We start from the raw sequence: 19,583 nt of genomic DNA, 5'->3' as shown, positions 1-19,583 counted from the left end.
GTGTTTCAATGCAAACAGGAATGCTGTTCGGAAGTCCTGCCTTCGAGCTGCTATGGTTCCAAGCATCATGGAGGTGACTCACTTGGGACTAGTTTGTTGCGTGGGGACCTCCCGCTGACCCTTCTGCAGAGCAAAGAGGGGCTTGGAAAAGACCACACCTCTGAGTGGTCAGAGCTGGAGGACCTGTGCCTCGTTCCCTGCCACTGTGTGGTGTCCAGAGAAGAGGGTGGCTCCTTGTAGCTGGGGGAGAGGCTGAACAAAGTGCAGCAAGATGGGGGGAATGATTCATCCCAGGCGGAAGTGGCGTGTACCACTACAGAAAGTATTATGCCATTGACCATCTCTCCGCAGACCATGCAAGAGAGGGCTGGGAAATCTCACTCGTTTAACTGACAGAAGAACATAAGAACGGCCAGACTGGGTCAGACCAATGGTCCATCTAGCCCAGTATCCTGTCTCCTGACAGTGGCCAATGCCAGGTGTCCCAGAGGGAATGAACAGAACAGGGAATCACCAAGTGATCCATCCCCTGTCGCCCATGCCCAGCTGGCAAACAGAGGCCAGGGACACCAGACCTCTATACCAGTGGTTCTCAACCCGCAGCCTGTGGGCCACTTGCGGCCCAAACAGCACACAGCTGCGGCTCATGTGACATCCTCAGGGCCATGCAGGTAGTATAGATATTGTGTAGATATTGTAGATATATGTGGCCTGACTTAACACAGAGCCCACAATGGTAAATAGGTTGAGACCCATGGCTCTATACGATCATGCGAATAGAATTGTGAATAATAGATCCCTAGCACATGAGTGCATGGTGCATAAACAATAACACGTGCGCATATATCTGGAATAATACATGATTAGGAGTGCACATTACATACATAATTGCACAGGACACACAATGGCATACGTGGGTATAACTGAGTCTGCTCAGCTGCCATTAAAAGAAACACTCTGGAAGAGGACATCACACTCTGTGGTTTCAGTCTCATTCCATGGATTTACAGGATAATGCTATGATTTAAAAAAACAAAAAACAAAGTGCAATGGTCTTTCTAAATTGACAGCTGTGTGCAGGAGGAGGGGAGTGAACTGTATTGATGGTGGTGGGGGGTGTTACACTGGTGGTCAGTAGTCAGTGTATTGCACAATCATCTCTCTCTTTCTTCTAAAATAACAAAATAGCTTTTAAAAGTCAGTGACCGTTTCCAAAAAATGCTTAGATACGTCACAGATATATAGAATGTGTTTTTTTTTATGTTCCTCATGGGAAAGCATCATGTATTCAACACACAGTGATCTCAGTCTAAGACCCGCGATGGGACACCTTTTTCTGATCGTCTGGAGGCGGCTCGGTGCACTGGGATGCAGCTGCTGCTTTGCTGTCATTGGTCAATGGTGTTTCCTTGGCTGTGGGGTGGATCGGGGGTTGGTACAGTGACTTGGAGTGGCCTTTCCAGCAAGGCAGGCCACCTGAGACCTTGGACTGGAGGTGCAGAAAGACCATCTGGGAGCTGGTGAAGGCCAGGTCTTCTTTAGGGGATGTGGGAGATTTAATCCCAAAGGTCTGCTGTAACCACATGCCATAGGCGGTCTCTTTTGAAGCAGCAGCTGTGGGAACAATAGTGTTGGCCGTGTCCTTCTCTGAGCCATTGTCTTTGCTGAGGTTTGCCAGGCTACCTTCCTCTGAGACTACCACAGGCTTGATAACGTACTGGCTGCAAGCACTGCTCACCTGGCCGCTTTGGACTGTGGGTTTGAAAGGATGGCAGGCGTAGGCGCTGCGTATATCAGTGATCTGCACCTGGGGCATATTTAAGACAGTTTTCTGGGAAACCTTCTGAGGAGTGGAGATGGTGTTTTCCCCAGGACCACTTGGTTTCTTTGGAGGCTTCTCTGATGCTTTGGGAGGATGCCGAGTGAGGTGGCTGGTGCTTTCCGTCAGTGACCTTTGGTTCCTAGAGATACCCAGGGCGTTCCTGGTCTTTGAGAGTCTCAGTCCAGCTTCAGACGTACCCCCCTTATGGAGCAGCACAAAATGACACTGTGTCTGCAAAGGCAAAATCCTCTGGCCTTTCAAGCTCTTGTTGAAAATCTCAAGAGCCAAATCTGTGACAGAAAACATAATCATGACATGGCTAAACACCTCTACACACACACACACACACACACACACAGAAGACATAATCATAACATGGCTAAACACCTCTACACACGCACATGCATCCCAAACTACACTGCACACCACACAAAACACAGCTAAGTCACCAAAAGGACACACAGTCAGGACATGACTAAATACCCCAGCATAACAACCACTACACACAACAGTCATATCTATGAAAGGAAGCACAGTCAGGACATTACTAACCCATCTTGCACAAACACACGCACTTCCCATGTTACACACCAGACTGCAGAAAATATCTATAATGCTGTCTGTATAAAGTTGATTTGTCATGTGCAAATTGCATGTGTGTGTGTGCAAATAGCTCACACAGGCAGCAAAGTGTTCGCTCAGCATGCATAAATGTACGCTGAGAATAGAAGGGTGGTGCAGTGGCTAGAATGCTAGCGCGGGCTGTGGGAGACTCAGCTTTAATTCCTGCTCTGTCACAAACCTCTTGTGCAACTCACAAGTTCCTCTGTGCCTCAGTCCCCCATCTGTGAAAGGGGGACAACAGCATTGCCCTACCTTACAGGGCTGCTGTGAGGATAAATACATTAAAGATACTATGCTAATGGGAGCCATATAAATGCCCAAGTCGGATAGACTGTGCATGCATGTTGCTAATTCCTGTGCCTGCAAAAGAATGCATGTGAAAGCTGCACTTGCAGGAACGTATGGGTACAATTTGAAGGACTGTTTATAAAAACGTAGCCCACACATTTTACATAAAAGTAAGCGAAAACATCTTCAGAAACATGTTCTGCCCTGAATGAGCAGGTGGCTACAAACAGCAATATTCCTAAGCAGTCTCGGCTAGGGTAGGATTTTCAAAAGCACAAGTCCCACTGAAAGTCAATAGGACTAAGTCCCATAAGTGCTTTTGAGAGTCCCAGCCTTAGTGCACAAAGGGGCCCACACCAGTTTTGCCAGCAGGTCTGTCCATTGATTGCAACGGGCATTAGACCCCATCCAGAGTTTGAGATCCATGAAAACCCTTTTGCAAAGAGACCCTGACTTGACTCCTGTTCTGTATAATGCCCAAAGCCATGTTATTGTGCCTTTGCTCCAGGTGGGCATGTCTCATGGAGAGCATTGGGGAAGCTTAGGCCTGGATTGCAGGGCTCTTTTACTTACCCAGAGTCCCATTGACCACGGTGGGGATGATGTCCTGCAGCACTGCACAGTTGGTGTGCAACGCAGGGTTTGCGTTCATCTCCAGGAGCCAGACCTAAAAAGAGATGAGCATAGACAAGAGCCTGAAAGCTACATTTATTCCCCCACAGTTTGCGCTGATGCTGATTCATGAGCGTGAGAATAGGCGGCACGAAATCAAGTCAACACATTCCAAAACATAAGCAAGGGGCTAACCACGTCTCCGGTCTGACTGTGATCTGATTAGCGCTGTGCAAAACTTTCATAACGAGCCCTGCAGTCAGGTGACGGTTCACCAAGCTTGTGGTTTCATTAAAAAACAGACACTTGTGAGGTTTGCTGAAATTCATGAATCTGTCGTTAAGAGGTAGCCATTTGCAGGGCTTGTCTACACCAGCTTTATTGAGCCTACTAAGTTAGTGAAACACTACATATTATTTTGTACTCTTTATATTAACTATCTACATATACATGTGTATCTATACCTGGATCTTTTTTATATAGTGCTTCCATAACATCTGTCAAATGAGTTTGGAATGAACTTGTGGCACTTGTGGCAAAGTTGTGTGGGTAGTTAGGGGTGAAGCTTTGACAAGCCTGATTTCAAGTGAGCCTGAGATCAAGTTTAAGCACAGTGAGGGGTTGGTTTCAAATGAACCCAGGGCCTTGATTCCAGGGCTTGAGTTCTGAGCAAGACTAGGGCCAAGTTTCGGTTTCAGCTGAAAACCACGTGAAACATTGACTTTGCATGTCTGGGTTAAATTCAGCTTGGTTTCCTTTGACTTGTCAGGCTTTTTCAAATCCAAGGGTGCAAGTAAGACACAGCAGTGGTGAAACCAGAGCAAACGCTCACACAAATCTTTACAAAACAAAGCAACTGACTCGTGCACGGTTCTATTAAAACCCCAACAAATGTGAAGCCCAGTGAGCTAAACCCCTCTATTCAGCCTCTGCTTCCAGCACAGGTTCTCCAACTCATGCTGAGAACTTGCCAGGAGATTCAGAGCATTCAGCCATTTGCGGGGAGGCAGAAAAGGGTGCTTACGCACGTAGTTTTCCTAGGACTGACTAGTGCTCTGTTGCTGAAATGCTGTGGAGAAAGAGCCCATCATTAGAAGCAGCCAGGGTGTCTTCCTCAATAAGCGTTCCTGCCTTCCCCTAGAAATAAATCACCTGAATTAGGCAGGGTTGATGCAGTAATTCTACCTTCACCTCTCCCCCTTTTTTACTGAGAGGAAAAATAAAACTCTGAATTCTCAGTTTGTTTTAGAAAATGAAAAGACACAAAAGGGGCTTTGAAATGTGGACTGTCTCCTTCAGAAGAGTAGAAACGAAAGCAAAGCCAGCTCTCATTGAAATGGAAATGTTTTACCGGTACCACAAGAGGGCACTGAAACTCCATTGATAGCTTCTGGCAAATATTTTTTCCCATCTTTGAAAACTTTGCTCAGCGCCCCCCAAATACAAGATCGTAAGATTTTGTACTGACGGATGAACTTTTACATGGGGGAAGGGATAGCTCAGTGGTTTGAGCATTGGCCTGCTAAACCCAGGCTTGTGAGTTCAATTCTTGAGGGGGCCATTTAGGGATGGGGCAAAAATTGGGGATTGGTTCTGCTTTGAGCAGGGGGTTGGACTAGATGACCTCCTGAGGTCCCTTCAACCCTGATAGTCTATCATTCTATGAAATGTCTGGGTTAGTTTCTTGTTTCCCTTTCATGCTTTCAAGTGAAACAGACAAACGGAAGGAGCAAAGCTGTCCATGCTACCTATCTTATATGGCCCCCATCAGTATAGCTCAGTGGTTCTCAACCCGTGGCCTGTGGGCTGCTTGTGGCCCAATCAGCACACAGCTGCGGCCCATGTGACATCCTCAGGGCCATACAGGCAGGATATATATTGTGTGGATGCGGCCCACCTAACACAGAGAGAGCTGCCTGTATGACCCACAATGGAAAATAAGTTGAGAACCACTGGTATAGCTTCTGAGTCTCTCATATGTTTTCAATGTATTCATCCTCACAACAACCCTGTGATGTAGGGACGTACTTTTATTCCCGCTTTGCAGATGGACAGAGAGACAAAGTGACTTGCCCAAGGTCAGGCAGGAAACCAAACCTCTACAGATCAGTGAATTGAACCCTGGGCTCCTGAGTCCATAACCACTGGACCATCCCTCCTCTCCTGGCTTTTTAACCTATGAAAGGTGGCTGATAAACTGCAAGCTCCTCAAGGCTAGGCCCATGCCTTCATTCGATCTTTAAATGGCACTGGATACAGTCAGCATTTGACAAATGACCTTTTATTATCAGCTACTTATTTTTTTTTCTATTCTGTTCGGGTTCATATACAGCTCTCATCTTTGTAGCCTCTGAGCGCCTGTGGCTTGAATTTGTTCCGTGTTACTTTGCAGAGAACAGCTACCAAAGGACCCGAGTCTGTGTTCCTTCTGCACCCACAACTCCTACTGCTTCAGGGGTCTGAGCTTTGGGGCTCAGAAGAAATGCAAGTTTGGGTGAGAGTTTGATTCTTTTCCCCAAGAATTTTACCTTGAGAAGTGACGTCCCATAAACTGTGTGGTCTTTTGATCACTGCTTAATTGTAGCAGCTGGCCAAGTGGAAAGTAAAGATTTATTTGGGGGTCTCTGAAAATAATAGGGGATAGTGCTGGTGTCCCATCTCCCAGTGGACTCTAATATTCAAGCCTACATGGAATTTATTGCTGGGCATGTAATTACGGCTGCATTTGATACACCTGTTCGCAACCTATGATATACATGGGTTTGTTCTCATGCACGCCGGGTGTCACACTCTACTGACTTCAGTGGAAATACTCCTGCTCTACGCCAGCGCCAGTGAGATCCAAACCAGGCCTCCGTTATTTGTCCCATAGCTTTAAGACCTTTGAGATGCATAGAACTGGAGCGAAAGCTGCATTATTCCCTTTTGTTTTGTTCTAATGGTGCCTCATCTTAGCTTGTTCACAAGAAAAGCCAGGTGGGGTCTGAGTGCTTGGCCAGAATCCATGAGCTTCTGAGTTCTGCCTCTCTCTGAAACTGGTTTTCTTTGTGGTTCTGGACAACTCATTTAGAGCCAGTTTTGCAAAGGGATTTTAGGTGCCTAAAGATGTAAACAGGTGCCTAGTGGGGTTTTCAAATGCACCTAAGCAACGTAGGTGCCTAATTCCCATTGAAATCAATGTGAGCTAGCGCTAGGTGCTCTTGAGAATCCCATTAGACGCCTAGCTGCATTGTCAGGGGCCTACACACCCTTGGCCTCTTGGGGACAGATTTCCAAAAAAGCTCAGCTTGCATTTAGCCACCGAAATAAGGGTCAGATGTTCAGATGCACTCGGCCCCCAACAGGCCCCACCTCCACTGAGATTTTCAAACGGGCCTAGCACCCCCTGTGCTCAGCTTGTTTGAAAATCTGGGTATTTATTTTGGTGCCTGGATGGGTGGTGGGGGGGAAGGGGGTGTTTGTTAGTTTAACTTTCTGACTTCTGTGTCTGTTTCCTTATGTACAAAATAGGAACACTGCAACTTACCAGCCTAGGAAGGGTGTTGTGAAGATGAATTAGTTAATGTTGATACAGTGCCTTGAAGATCTAAAGAGCTGTTTAGGTGCTAACTATTTAATCCTATGAACTGCAGAAGAAACAAAATTCCAACACCAAACAAAGGTAATGCTTAAAAATAAAATAACCAAATTATCTTTTTACTCTCTGGACATAAAAAAGGGAATTTGTGCTTCCATACTGTTTTCCTCCAGTCCTGTTCTCTAGTCTCTACAGGGCATACCTGTTGGGTGATGCCATTTACTCTCCCGCAGGCAGTTTAGTTTTCCCGCGGCACGTAAAACTCCTGCCATGTTGCATCTTTTAGCCAGTGGCTTTGTCAAGGAAAGGCAGCGCTTATAAAAGCTACAAGGGGTAGTGGTTATTCTGCTGCTCTTGGTGGCCCCCTGAGCTTGCTCTGTGTTATCTCTTGTGTTGCCTTTGAAACTAGTTGCGGAGTAAATATGGTTCCATCAATGCATACACCATGGGGGGTGGGGGAATGCATGTGCTTATACACACAAACACACACAGAGTGATCTGTGTGGGTTACCTTGGAGCGTGCGTTCTTGCCAGGAAAGTAACATTTAAAAGATTTAGCCTCCATAACTAATTAAGAAGATAGCAGCTACAGCTGCAACCTCAGACACAAACTCCTTCATCCCTTTGCGGTCCTGGGGGGGCAGAGATTTGTGCTTATTTTGCATGTGAATCCCCAGTTCAGAAGCAGCTTGGCAGGGCTGGTTCTGAGTCCGGTCCCAAGCCCAGAGCCCTGTGGGGCAGGGACTATCTTTTTGGTCCATGTTTGTACAGCACCTCGCCGTGATGGGGTCCTGATGCACAATCACCGCACTGCAGCTGATTAATAATAATACTAAAGAGGCCTGGTCTCATGTTACACTGTGGATGAGGCTGAAATCCTGAGCGCTCTGGAGTATTGAGAGGGGCCTTCAGTCTCTGCTGAACTCCCCACGAGGGAACCAATTAGTGCTGCCAAAGGTCACAAAGTTAGCTGGCAGATTCCCCCCACCCCCGAAGACGGAAGCTGTAAAGCAGGTTTTATCCTGAGCTCCTGAAATTGGCCTGGAACCATCTATCTCTCTGTAGCACCACTCCAAGGACCCAACGATCCCAGGAGCGAGTGGGCAGCAGTACCATTGAAATGAATGGAACTGCACCTGCTCACCGCAGGGGTGATTTTGGCCCTTTATCCCCAGCATGTTTGGCTTTCACAAATTGGCAGGCGAAGCTGGAGTCTGCTCTCCCGTGGCTGGCTGGCTGAATCCCTTCATTGTTACTAAAAGAGCCACACGCCTGTCCTCCCAGCAGCCCCTGAGGAGAGCGGCCCTTCTGCCCGGCTGATGCAATCCTTCCTGTCCACTGCTTCCCTGACTGGAGACCATTTAAATGAACTCCCCCTAAGCCCTGGGTCTTGGCAAAACTACTTGAGGAGACAGAACAGCTGTGCTAAACAAGCACTGCCCCCCCCATGCCCTCCTCCTTGCAGCTGAGACAAGAGTGGCCGGTGCTGCAGAGGGGTTGTGGGTCCTTTCCACGGGCCCTGTTTGCATGCACGCTGCAACCAATGTGCTGCAGACCATGCTCTGGGACAGAAATGCCTTTCAAAGACTGCACCAGCCAAATGCAGGACCCTGGAGCCCTACTGGGGACTGATTCAGGGGTGTCTAGGCATTTGGAACAAGGAGGAAGGAAGGACGTAGATGGAGAAAGCTAATATTAGCCCTTTCTACCAGCACTTTCCCTCCCGTCAATTCACTCCTTTAACTGTGTGTATGTGAGTTTGGTGCTGGATGCTCGGCTCTGGGGGAGACCACCTGTATCTATAGCACAGCTCCAGCACAAGCATCGTTGATGCAAGCTTCCCCCTGTCCCACCTACATTGCTCATTCTGGAGGGAGTTCCTGGTGTGAGGGAACAGCTCCATCCGTGCGACCTGGTTAGCCCTTGGCTTCCCAGCTTAGACTGACAACCAAGGGAACACGCTGCACTGCCCTAAAGACACACATACACACACCCCGGTTTGTATCATCTAGGCCACTGGAAATCCATCAGATGGCAACACCTTTCAATCCCTTTCATCCTGGACTGGAGCTGAAGACGTAACAGAACTCCAAGGTGCTGCCTGCCACTATCAAGCCCTTCAGCCATCCAGCCTGTCCCTCCACCCCCTTTTACAGCCACTCTAGTGCATGTCGGCCCTTGGAACATGAGAAACTTGAACATCACAGCCTTGCCCCTTTAGAAGGGGAGCCCTGCTCTGGGGCAGAACACCACACATTCAGGCACCTCATTTACTCGGATGTGAATCAGATGCCACTGAAGTCACTGGTGTATGGCGAAGAGGAGAACCAGGCCCATTGTGTCTTACGGGTGCAGATCCCTACACAACAGGAAGCCCAGCCAGGAACTACCCAAACACCCCAGCAACCATGGTATTCGTACAGACTTCAACAGACCATTAACACTGGGTTAAAGGCACTGGGCCTGAGTCTCCTCTCTCTTCTACCAGTTCTACCCTGAGGTATCTCCACTGACTTCAGTGAAGTTTTTTCTAATTGACAGTGGTGTACATGAACAGAGAGTCGGGTTCATTGTCTCCCTACAGGACAAGAGAACAAGGAATAGCCTGCAATACACAAATACAGACATATAGTCCTGCTTTACTCCCTTTCCCCATTTTAACAGACTTCCAAACCCGCTCAGCACTGCTGGGGCTCCAGCTTCTCAGCACTGAAATCCCCACCACGGTTATAGATCAAACCATTCTAAAGTAACCGATCTGTTTATCCGTCCATATACAAAATACATAGAGACGTAATAGTCTCCAGGGGCCATGTTTTCACTGAAGTGGAGCTAACGCTTTTAATTAACCACAGAGGGATTGCCAGACTAGAGTGACATTGGATCTCCCTTTCTATATCATGTTTACACAGCCAGGGCTTTGCATGCCAACATTGCAAAAAGACAGTTGTCACTGAAATTTGAGATGTGCCAGTTTCGGTGTCTTTGCCATTAACTCTCTCTTGCCATAGATTTCCTGCACAAAGGACACTACTGTGTGGGTACCATGCCCTGTGCTGCATACATGACTGCCATTCTGTAGTAGGGTTTGCTGGAATATGTTTGAGTTAGCTTCTACATTAGCAATAGGTCTACAAAAGCAAAGTAAACCAGATGGCTTTCTGTTGTGTCCAGGCCAGGTGGTTCTATAGGACTTTGAGGCAACGTGATGGTTGTAGCCAGTCCTTCCCCTCTCTTCTAGCTTTCTTTCTCTGTCTGTACTTCCCAATTTACCATTTTATTCTGTGATTCTATCAGTTCTCACAAGCTAAGTTGGATTGGGATGGATCAGTACATGGATGAAAAACCTACAAGGAACATCTAGAAAGTTCTGCTGGTGATTTGATGATCAGTAATGAGCCAGTGCCCCAGCATAGCCTTGAAAGGGTCTCTGTGTTGTTGGAGTTTCGATGCTAGATACTCAGCTGGTGTAAATCAGGATAGCTCCTTTGAAGTCAAGGCAGATGCATTGACTTATACAAGCTGAGTATCCGGCCCGCCATCTTTCAGAGGCGATGTAAAATTGAGACCGGGGGCTTCTGGTCACTAAAGATCCCTTGATATTTTTCGCTATTAAATCCACATTCCTGCCCAAATTCCAATCACAGTTTTAACTGGATAAAGTATTCACTTCCCACCCTAAACTCTTATGGAAGGGCTGCTCTGTGCTGTTAAACATTTGGCTTCTTCCTCCTCAGAAGCGGCTGCATGCATGAAGGGAACAAGATTTTGCTAAATACCTTAAAGTCTTCGTCAATCAAGAAATCACAGCCAATGAGATCAAAGTAGCCCAGTTTACATTCCAGCTTGGACTTGACAGCCAGGAAGCATTGCAACATGATCTGCTGCATTCTCTTCTGAAAGACACATGATAATGGCCTCTTAGGGTCAGTCCAAACACACAGGAGCACAGCATCTTAGTCGCGATGCAACCAACTGGCCCAGCAAACTTTCCCCTTCCCTGTCTCTATAGAGATGGTTTCCCAGGTTTGTAAAGTGAGAGGATTTGAGAGCCAAATCACATGTGAAATGGGGCACAAAACCCACATCTCAGGGCAGGATTTTCCCATGTAAGTGTTTTTTCCAGAGACACCCACTATCTCCAATGTGGATTTTCTCATATTAGGCAGACCTTGGAGCCATTCCAGCTGAGATCATAAGACCCATGGACCCTGTTGGCTTGTGAACAACATTTCTCCACAGCCTTCCCATCTTCAAGCAGACAGCCACCCCCTGTACACCTTCTCTGGTAGGAAGCTTGAGGAAAAATACTGCTTACCAGATAACAGGGGTCCTTGCATAATATTCAACCTTCACCCATCTCTCTGACTTCCTCCTTGAGGGCTTCTTTTGAACCTAGCTACTCCATGGTGCTATCACACTGACTGCACCATGGAACTGAGCCTGGCTTCTCACTCAGAACAAGTGTTTACAAACTTCCGAGAAATACTTCTTCATTTACTCTTCTAAAAGGGACAACCAGACTTGGGGGCAAATGTGGCAATTGACGATTCACAGACTGCCTGAGTTTTGTGCTCTGAGGTGTGGGTTCAGGAAGCCAAAAACGTAGGGCAAAATGGAGCAGACACTGCCAGGTTTTGCTTGGTTTTGGGCTGAAATGATTGTGTTTTATGGTTTCTGTCCAATAACCTGAACCCAGGCTGGTGGAAAGATTTCAGAACAGTAGTGAAACTTTTGGCAAACTTAGCCCGAGTTGCTTCCTAGCTGGTTCCCTAAGGTTTGAGTGAAAAACCTAATGCTATCTTAAGGTTTTTAGCATTTAATTTCCTTTGGGTGTCGTTTTAAACAACAGCAGAACCACAACAAAGCTTAACAGCCCTTGTCCTTTCTGAGCTCTGCTCCCTTCATTTCCATCCACAGCGTATGTTTCAAGCTGCGTGGAACCTTACTGCATCATCAGGGTCAGGCTGATGAACTGGATGGCCCCAGAGACTCCGTCCCTAACTTTCTTCCCCTCTCGGCCTGTGCAAGATGGGAGTGCGGGGTGGAAATCAAGCCTTTTAGGTCTGCTCCACTCTTCATGACAGGAGGGGTTATCCAGCCACAATCGGAGCATCCCACTGCAAGAACAGAGTGTATGTGATTGGGATCAGGCCATAAATGAACGGGCTTATACAAAGGCCTTCAAAAGTGCAGTCAGGCTTCGGCTTGAGTCCTGTCAATCTACACATCTCTTTGACGCCCCTTGACTTTTCACTGTAGTAGCGTGGCATTGGATTGAAAGCATGGATAGCGCTAGAGCACTGCTCCGGGTAATTGCTGCCCATCGCCCTCTTTCATGACAAGTCACCTCAAAGTGTGACGTAAAAATAAAAACTACATTGACATGAACAAGATGAAAGACTCCCGGAGTTTCTGATGCACATTTTTAGGGTGGTTTTTACCAGTAAAATGCTGCCGCATTCAGCATCTGCTGGTAAACGGCTACTATGGTGTTGCCAATACCTTCTCCTTACTTGATGCCCCTCTGTTTCCCCTCGGGCACCTGAGAAGCAAGCAGATTTGCCCTCCCTCCTGTTCCAGGAATCCTAATTAACACCGCGCACGCACACAGGCTCCCCGTGCACTCACAGTGAACACGGTGAAGACCCAGTCCTTGGGGAGGCCCTTGGCTTGCCTGAATTTATCATTAACGTAGCTGTTAAAGCGCTCCATCCGCCACACCGTCTCCTCCTTCAGCTGACTGTACAGGGGGTTTTTCTTCTGCATGTACTGTGGGAGAAGGGAGGATGGAGAAAGCGAAGGGATGGTTAGTTAAAAGGCTTAGATTTCCCCCTGCCTGCAGTGAGGAATGGGGAGGGGAAGAGAGGAATGGTCATAAGGAAACCAGATTCAAACCATAGGTTCTGAGTTGCCACCTGGCCCAAGAGATGGGAAAACAAGCGGATCCAAGTGAGAACTGCAGAAGGAATGCTCTGGGCTAGGAGTTGTGACCAGTCTGTTCTTCCCAAGCACCCTTGCTCAGAGGGTTTAGCTCTGATGGCTTTAGGGCTCTGGCTCCCATGTCAGAATTCCCAGCTGGAAGTTCCAGACTTGTTTACCTCATGTTTTGCTTTGGGACCCTGCTCGGGAAGGTGCTGGGTACCCACAATTCCCATTGGCCTCTTGGAGGCCAGGGTGCAGGTCAGCCCCTTGAATTGCTAAGATGAGTGAGCTCACTGACACCATGGGAAATATGAGGGTGGGTGAGATCAGACCTAGAGTCCTAACGCTTGATCCTGCAGAATGTTACTAAGTCCTCCTGTGAGGTGCTGAGTACCCTCAATGTCCATTGAAGTCAGTGGGTGTTAAGGGCGCTCAGTGCCTCGAAGGATCAATCCCTGAATGCACAAGTTTCAGGCAGCCCGGATGCAATCAGAACTAGGGGTGCAGAGTGGACACAAAGATAGTCTGAGCCCACCCTGTGTCTTAGCTAGCAGTCACAGTGCACAGAGGACCTGCTAGAAAGCGCCTCATAGCCAAGCCTGAAAGTCCATTTGCTTCCCAGCCTGGAGGTGAAGTGACACACAGCGAGTCAGTGACGGAGCTGGGAACAGAGTCCAGAGGCCTGATTCTCAGTTGCATTAAAGCCCCGTGATGCTGCTTGAAGTGGGCATAAACAAGCCTCTCCCCAGTTCCCTCCAGTTCTCCACCCCAGCCCAGCCCTGCTTGCAGCCCTGGGACTAAGGGTTGGATTGGAGACCCGCTGGGACCATAGCACTGTACTGCAGCTATTCTCGGCTTCCCAGGGCCCCATGCAGACCCATGAGAAACAGCCTCATCGGGGGGCAGGCCCCTGTATGACCCCAGAACATAGGGAATGCCCCAAAGGTGGCTTAAAACTACATTAACCCCCTCCCCATTCCCTACCCAAGGCCTGGAATGGACTCACTGAGAATCAGACCCTGGAACTGGGAGTCCAGACTCCCAGTGCCCTGCTCTATATTATCCTTTTCCTTCCTGTTCCCCTGGCTGCTGCCTAGATGATATCACTTGAGGGGCAGGCAGCCTGTGATGCATGCTTACAGCAGACCCCATTACCAAGCAACTGTGTTAAAGCAGCGTCAGGCATTTTTAGGAAGGCATTTCTCTTTGTGAACACACAGCCCCCCGCTCGCCATGCGACAGGCAGGACGAGGCCATGCTCCCAGCCTAGTGTAACACTCCCCCACACGACCAGGAATAAACCGACTTCCGGAGAGTGTCTCTCTGCTGGGAAGGGAAGCTGCGAGAGAGAGAGCGCCTGGGAAACATGCACATGTGTGTATCTCTAGAGGAAATCAGGGAGAAGGAGTCTCAATTCCGCTGTCTCATTAATCCTCGGGTAAGGTGGAGCCTTATCAAGCCCTGGGTGTTTGCATCGGCCAGTGAGAGATAAATCCCCTCTCCTTATGCAACAGCTGGGCAGGATTGCAAACATATCTGCCATGCAATTGCTGCTAAGCTGCAAAACTTCTGATTAGTGGAGCTGTCTGCGTCTCATCCTGGTTTCAGCTTAAAGCACTGTCCCCTGGGCGGGGCAGGAGGCAAATGAGGCCTATCACTTGTTGAGCCTTTGTCTTCCCACTCCCACCTGTCCTCATAAGATAAGTGCATACTGGCTCCTGCCAGCACGTGCTCCCTGAAAACAGAGGGCCTGATCCTGCAAGGTGCTGAGCACCCTCAGCAGCGCCTCACAAGGACCCAGTCCTGGACGGAACAAACTTCACCTTGTCAAAGGAAAACAGGGTGACCAGATGTCCCGATTTTATAGGGACAGTCCCGATATTTGGGGCTTTTTCTTATATAGGCTCCTATTACCCCCCCATCCTCTGTCCCGATTTTTCACACTTGCTGTCTCGTCAGCCTAAAGGAGAAAGACAAGTTTGTAAAAAATAATGGGACAAATCCTCAGTTGGTGTAAATCAGTGGCGCTCCATTCATTTCCATGGGGTCCACTGATTTACACCAGCCGAGGGTCTGGCTCAATAACTACAAATTTGATTTGGGCTGAGAGACCCTTTAAAAGCTGGTTTATAAAACACGGCAAAGCTCTTAAAAAAAAAGGGGTGGGGGGAAGGGTTGTCGATGGAAACGGACACAACAGTAGCTTTCTTTCCAAGGTTTCAGGATCCAGTTTCACATTCCCTTGTGCTTGCTTGTGAAAGAAAATCAGCCCCTCTCTGTTGATGAGCTGTTGCCTGACTCGTGGGACGGAAAGCCACTGACTGGCTGGCAGGGGTGTATTAATGAGGTGGCGTGGGAGAAAGGGAGCGTTTGTCCTAGGTGCAAGACCTCGGCTCCCCCAGATGTGTCCTTAGCTGGGATTAGAGGAAGGTAAAATGCAAACCTAAGACAGGCACCAGCAGCAAAATTGGGATCTGGGCCAGAATTTCAAACATGAATCAGGGTTTTGGTTTGAGTCCATCTGCAAACAAAAGTGGACCAAATGTGCTAATGTTGGTTCATGTACTTCAATGGACCGAAATCAGATATGAATTTGTCCCATCCATAGACTGTAGGCTCTTTGAGAGAGGGACTGGCTTTTTGTTCTGTGTTTGTACAGTGCCTGGCACAGTGGGGTCCCGGTCCATTACTGTGGCTCCTAGGTACTAGGGTAATACAAACAACACATACAATAAGAATTAATAATTAATTAATCATTGAAACAGGATGCCAAATTAGTCATTGGCTCTGTGTAGATTTACAAATAAATACATTTGGAACAAAGCTTTTTGACACTACACTTTCTGTGTCAAGCTAGAGATGATTGTGCATTTAACCCAAAACAGTGCTGGTGTTTAGCAAAGCGAAGTTCCCTGCAGCAAGGGGAGCAAGCTACCTTGTTATCCAACTGCAGGGCGTTTTCGTAGAGGTGCGCTGTGGAAAATGGTTCTGCTTGACATTTGAAACATACAAGAGAAAAATGGCTGCCTTCCTGGCACGGGGGAGGAAGGACAGAATCAAGTGTAGTTTGAAAAAAAGTCCTCCACGGTGCCAGCTGCTCAGGTGAGTTACCTTTCCCCCTCTTCCCGACAGGTTTCTAGGTAATTTATGCTCTGCTAATAAACACCTGTCCCTTGTTTGATGTCGGTTGTGCCAGAGGGTCTCACCTGAGCACTTGAAATCCCCTGCGCATAGCCCTCGAGTTGAGCAAACAACTCTGTTCCAGGAAAACAAGTTGATAACAGCGTATATTGCAGAAAGTGGCTATAATACGTGTCCCGAGCTACCCTTCTGCAATAACAATAAAACTCCTGCAAGAAACAAAGCGGGCGAGCCTGGGAGATCTCCCCACCTGGCTGTCCGGAACACACCATTCCGCTGGAGGGAGCACATGCATTACAGGCAAAACGGTATTCTTCCCTGTGGTTTCTTTCCTAAGTGCCCATTTACTCTCTACCGCCGGGGTCAGCCCTAGCTGATGTGGGCCTCGTGTGACGCAAAACCTCTGGTGGACTTTGGTCCCCTGCTTGGTATATGTTGAGCAGGGGGATCGCATGGGGCCGTGGAACTGGGGGGGTGGGCAGGTGTGTTTGGAAATATTGGGGGTGGCGGATCAATGTCTCCACCCCACCCACTGGTTTGCACCCTCACAATACGTTGTGGGGGTTTGAACAGCATCCAGCTGCATTTCGGGCCCCACAAGCATGGGAGGGAAGCGGGGGCAGAGGAGAGCAAGACCTGGAGGAGCGACTGGAGCAGCCACCGCAGCACGTGAGACTAGGCCAGCCACCGGGGAGTAAGTAGGACTCCCTGGCCCAGCCCAGGTCCCGCCTTCTAGCTGCCATGGGTCCTGGCACAGACACCCTGGGGGGAGGGGCAGGAGTAAGTGCCCCAACCTCCAGGGCAGGTGGGAGACAGGAGAGGGCACCAAAACCTAGGCAGAGGTCAGGGTGCCAATCACCAAGAAGGGCGGGGAAACACAGGGTACTGGGCATCAGCTGCTCTCGAAATGCCGTAGGAATGGCCGTAGGACCTACCGGGATGCCCCTTCACAGCCTGGATCTGATTCCTCCCCTTCCCCAAGAGTCTCAGTAGCTTGCCTTGTTCCCCCTCCTCTCCCTCTGCCTCCCCATTCACAGGAAGCTTCTGCCCCCCTTAGGGGCTGTTACTAGCGGGAGACAGGGTGGGCTGGGCGTTTGGCAGATAACAGGGCCCAGTGCAAGGGTCTCACTTGGAGGTAGCAAAGCTGGCAAAGATCAAGGTTTAATTCCAAGAGCTAGCAAGAGGCATGCTTCATTAAAGACACTTTTGCATGCTGCATGATTATTATTTATTTGAATTATGGTAGCACCAGCGACCGAGGCCCCAGATCTGTCAAGGGACATATTGTCCCTGTCCCAAAGAGCTTACGATCTGTGTACGCAAGACAGACTAAGGGAAAAGAGACCCAGAGAGGGGAACTCTCTCACCTAAGATCACACAGCAGATCAGTGGCAGAGAACAGAATCCAAATCCAGTACCCTGGTCCATTTGGCCATAATACATTTGGGATCCTGATCCAATCACTCCCATACCAGCCAAAGTGCAAGGGTCACATCCTCATGAACCACATCAGTAGCCTCTCAAGGCACCCTGCTTTTGGGAGTCCCATCTCTGTCAGAACTGCCTCCCAGAATGCACCTAAATCAACTTCCCCACTTGCTAATAGTGATATCTCTAGTCTATCATTTTACTGGTCTATGGGCACAAAAGGGACCTCCTGGCACCATCCAATCAGATCACAGAGGGTGGATAGATGGATATATTTTCAGTTTACCTGATTGGTCAGATGAGCAGTGAGGTCATCAGAAGTGGCATCGTAGTGGGTGCAGGTAAGTCGGACATAGCCATGGCCGAAAAATACTACGTAAGGCACCGTGCAGGCAATGAGGAGGTAAGAACGGACATCAAACTTCTTCCCCTCTAGGAGCAGAGGCTTTTGGATATACCTGCCGGAATGAAAGTGCAAGATATGACATCAAGAAAGGACATGAAGGGCTGTAGCATGGGGAGTTAATGGCTCACTCCTGTGCCCTTGGAAGTCACTAGAAGCATTGCCGTTGATTTCAGTTGACACAGGATCAGCCTCTGATCACTTTACTCCATAAGTACGGATTTAGATCAATGGGAGGGAGAGGCTACCCAAAAAGATTAAGTTTAACAGAAGCTGAAAGCTGATGAACAAAACCAAATGACCCACTAAATGGCTACTTTCTTGTCCTATATTTCCCTTCCCCTCACCTCTGTTGACATTTTGGCCCGATCCAATCATCCGTGCTCAGGCAAAACTCCCAGTGGAGTCAAATGGGAGAGCGGTTTGAGTGAGGAGGGCAGATGCGGGTCCCTCTGTGTGTAAATAACGATGTGTCTTAAAGTATGTAGAATAGTTGTAGCCATGTCAGCCCCAGAATATTAAAGAGACAAGGTGGGTGAGGTAATATCTTTGGTTGGACCAACTAAATTCTGTTGGTGAGAGAGACAAGCTTTCGACCAACAGAAGTCAGTTCTATAAAACATACCACCTCACCCACCTTGTCTCTCTCTGTCCCTTAAAGTGTAGTTCTGAAAAGCAACCATGTTAAAGTGGCATCATTTCACTCATCAGATCTATGGCTTGCGTGTGCATTCAGAGTCATACCAGAGCTGCTGACTTTACTGACTAAAGTATATTAGCACTTTAGCACCTCTCGACTGTGTTGTGCCCCGACAGTGCGAGTGACCTAGATTCTTTTCTAGCTCATGCGTCATCAACAGACTTGTCAAATAGGCTGACCAGTTTGAGCTAGAAAGAAACCCTCTAGACTTTTAGCTGTGAGGTTGAGTTTGCGAGGTAGGCAGTTAGAAAAACACCTATCTTTTAACTTGTAAATAGAGCAGGTTGGTTAAAAAAGTTAAGGGGGCAACTATAGAAAGTCATTTTCTATAACAGACAACACTTCAACTCTCATCCTATTCATGTCCCCCAGCTCTGATTGCTTTTAGCAGTGACTTTAACATTCGTTGATAGCGACATCACAGTTCAGTCCTACCATGGAAGTGACCGTGTTGCTATAAACTCTGGCTCTCAATGAGTTACCCAAACAACTAAGGCACACAGCAGTGCTAACATTATAGTTACCCTGGGACAAATCTTGAGAGATGCTGACCCATTAAAAACTAAGGCCCAGATTCAATAAAGTATTTACATGTCTATCTCCCACTGGAAAGGGTTCAGAGAAGAGCCCCGAGAATGATTAAAGGATTAGAAAACATGCCTTATAGTGATAGATTCAAAAAGCTCGGTCTATTTAGCTTAACAGAGAAGAGGGGTGACTTGATTACAGTCTATAAATATCTACATGGGGAACAAATATTTAATAATGGGCTCTTCTGTCTAGCAGAGAAAGGTATGACACGATCCAATGGCTGAAAGTTGAAGCTAGTCAAATTTAGACTGGAAATAAGGCATACATTTTTAACAGTGAGAATAATTGTTGGGACAATTTATCAAGGGTTGTGATGGATTCAGCATCACTGGAAGATTTTAAATCAAGATGGGATGTTTCTTCTATAATATCTGCTCTAGGAATTATTTTGGGACAGTTCTATGGCTTGTGCTATACAGGAGGGCAGACGAGACAATTGTCCCTTCTGGCCACAAAATCTATGAATTATATT

At 47.9% G+C, this 19,583-nt stretch overlaps 1 protein-coding gene across 2 annotated transcripts in view; it reads right to left on the bottom strand.

Annotated features, from left to right (window-relative positions):
• Positions 1–1,082: 1,082 nt before the first annotated feature.
• TTLL10 (tubulin tyrosine ligase like 10) overlaps positions 1,083–19,583 on the bottom strand; it is a 156,960-nt gene continuing 138,459 nt past the window's right edge. For both annotated transcript variants that reach the window (XM_074975445.1, XM_074975446.1), the window contains 5 exons: positions 17,704–17,875; positions 12,555–12,695; positions 10,703–10,819; positions 3,308–3,401; positions 1,083–2,112 (listed from right to left, as the gene is read on the bottom strand). In XM_074975445.1, coding sequence (XP_074831546.1) covers positions 1,310–2,112; positions 3,308–3,401; positions 10,703–10,819; positions 12,555–12,695; positions 17,704–17,875 — 1,327 coding nt within the window. In that variant the 3' untranslated portion in view covers positions 1,083–1,309. The remainder of the gene's footprint in view (positions 2,113–3,307; positions 3,402–10,702; positions 10,820–12,554; positions 12,696–17,703; positions 17,876–19,583) is intronic.

The sequence above is a fragment of the Natator depressus genome, chromosome 18 (genome assembly GCF_965152275.1).
Source record: "Natator depressus isolate rNatDep1 chromosome 18, rNatDep2.hap1, whole genome shotgun sequence".
Lineage (NCBI taxonomy): Eukaryota > Metazoa > Chordata > Testudines > Cheloniidae > Natator > Natator depressus.
This window is presented reverse-complemented; position numbering and strand designations above follow the sequence as displayed.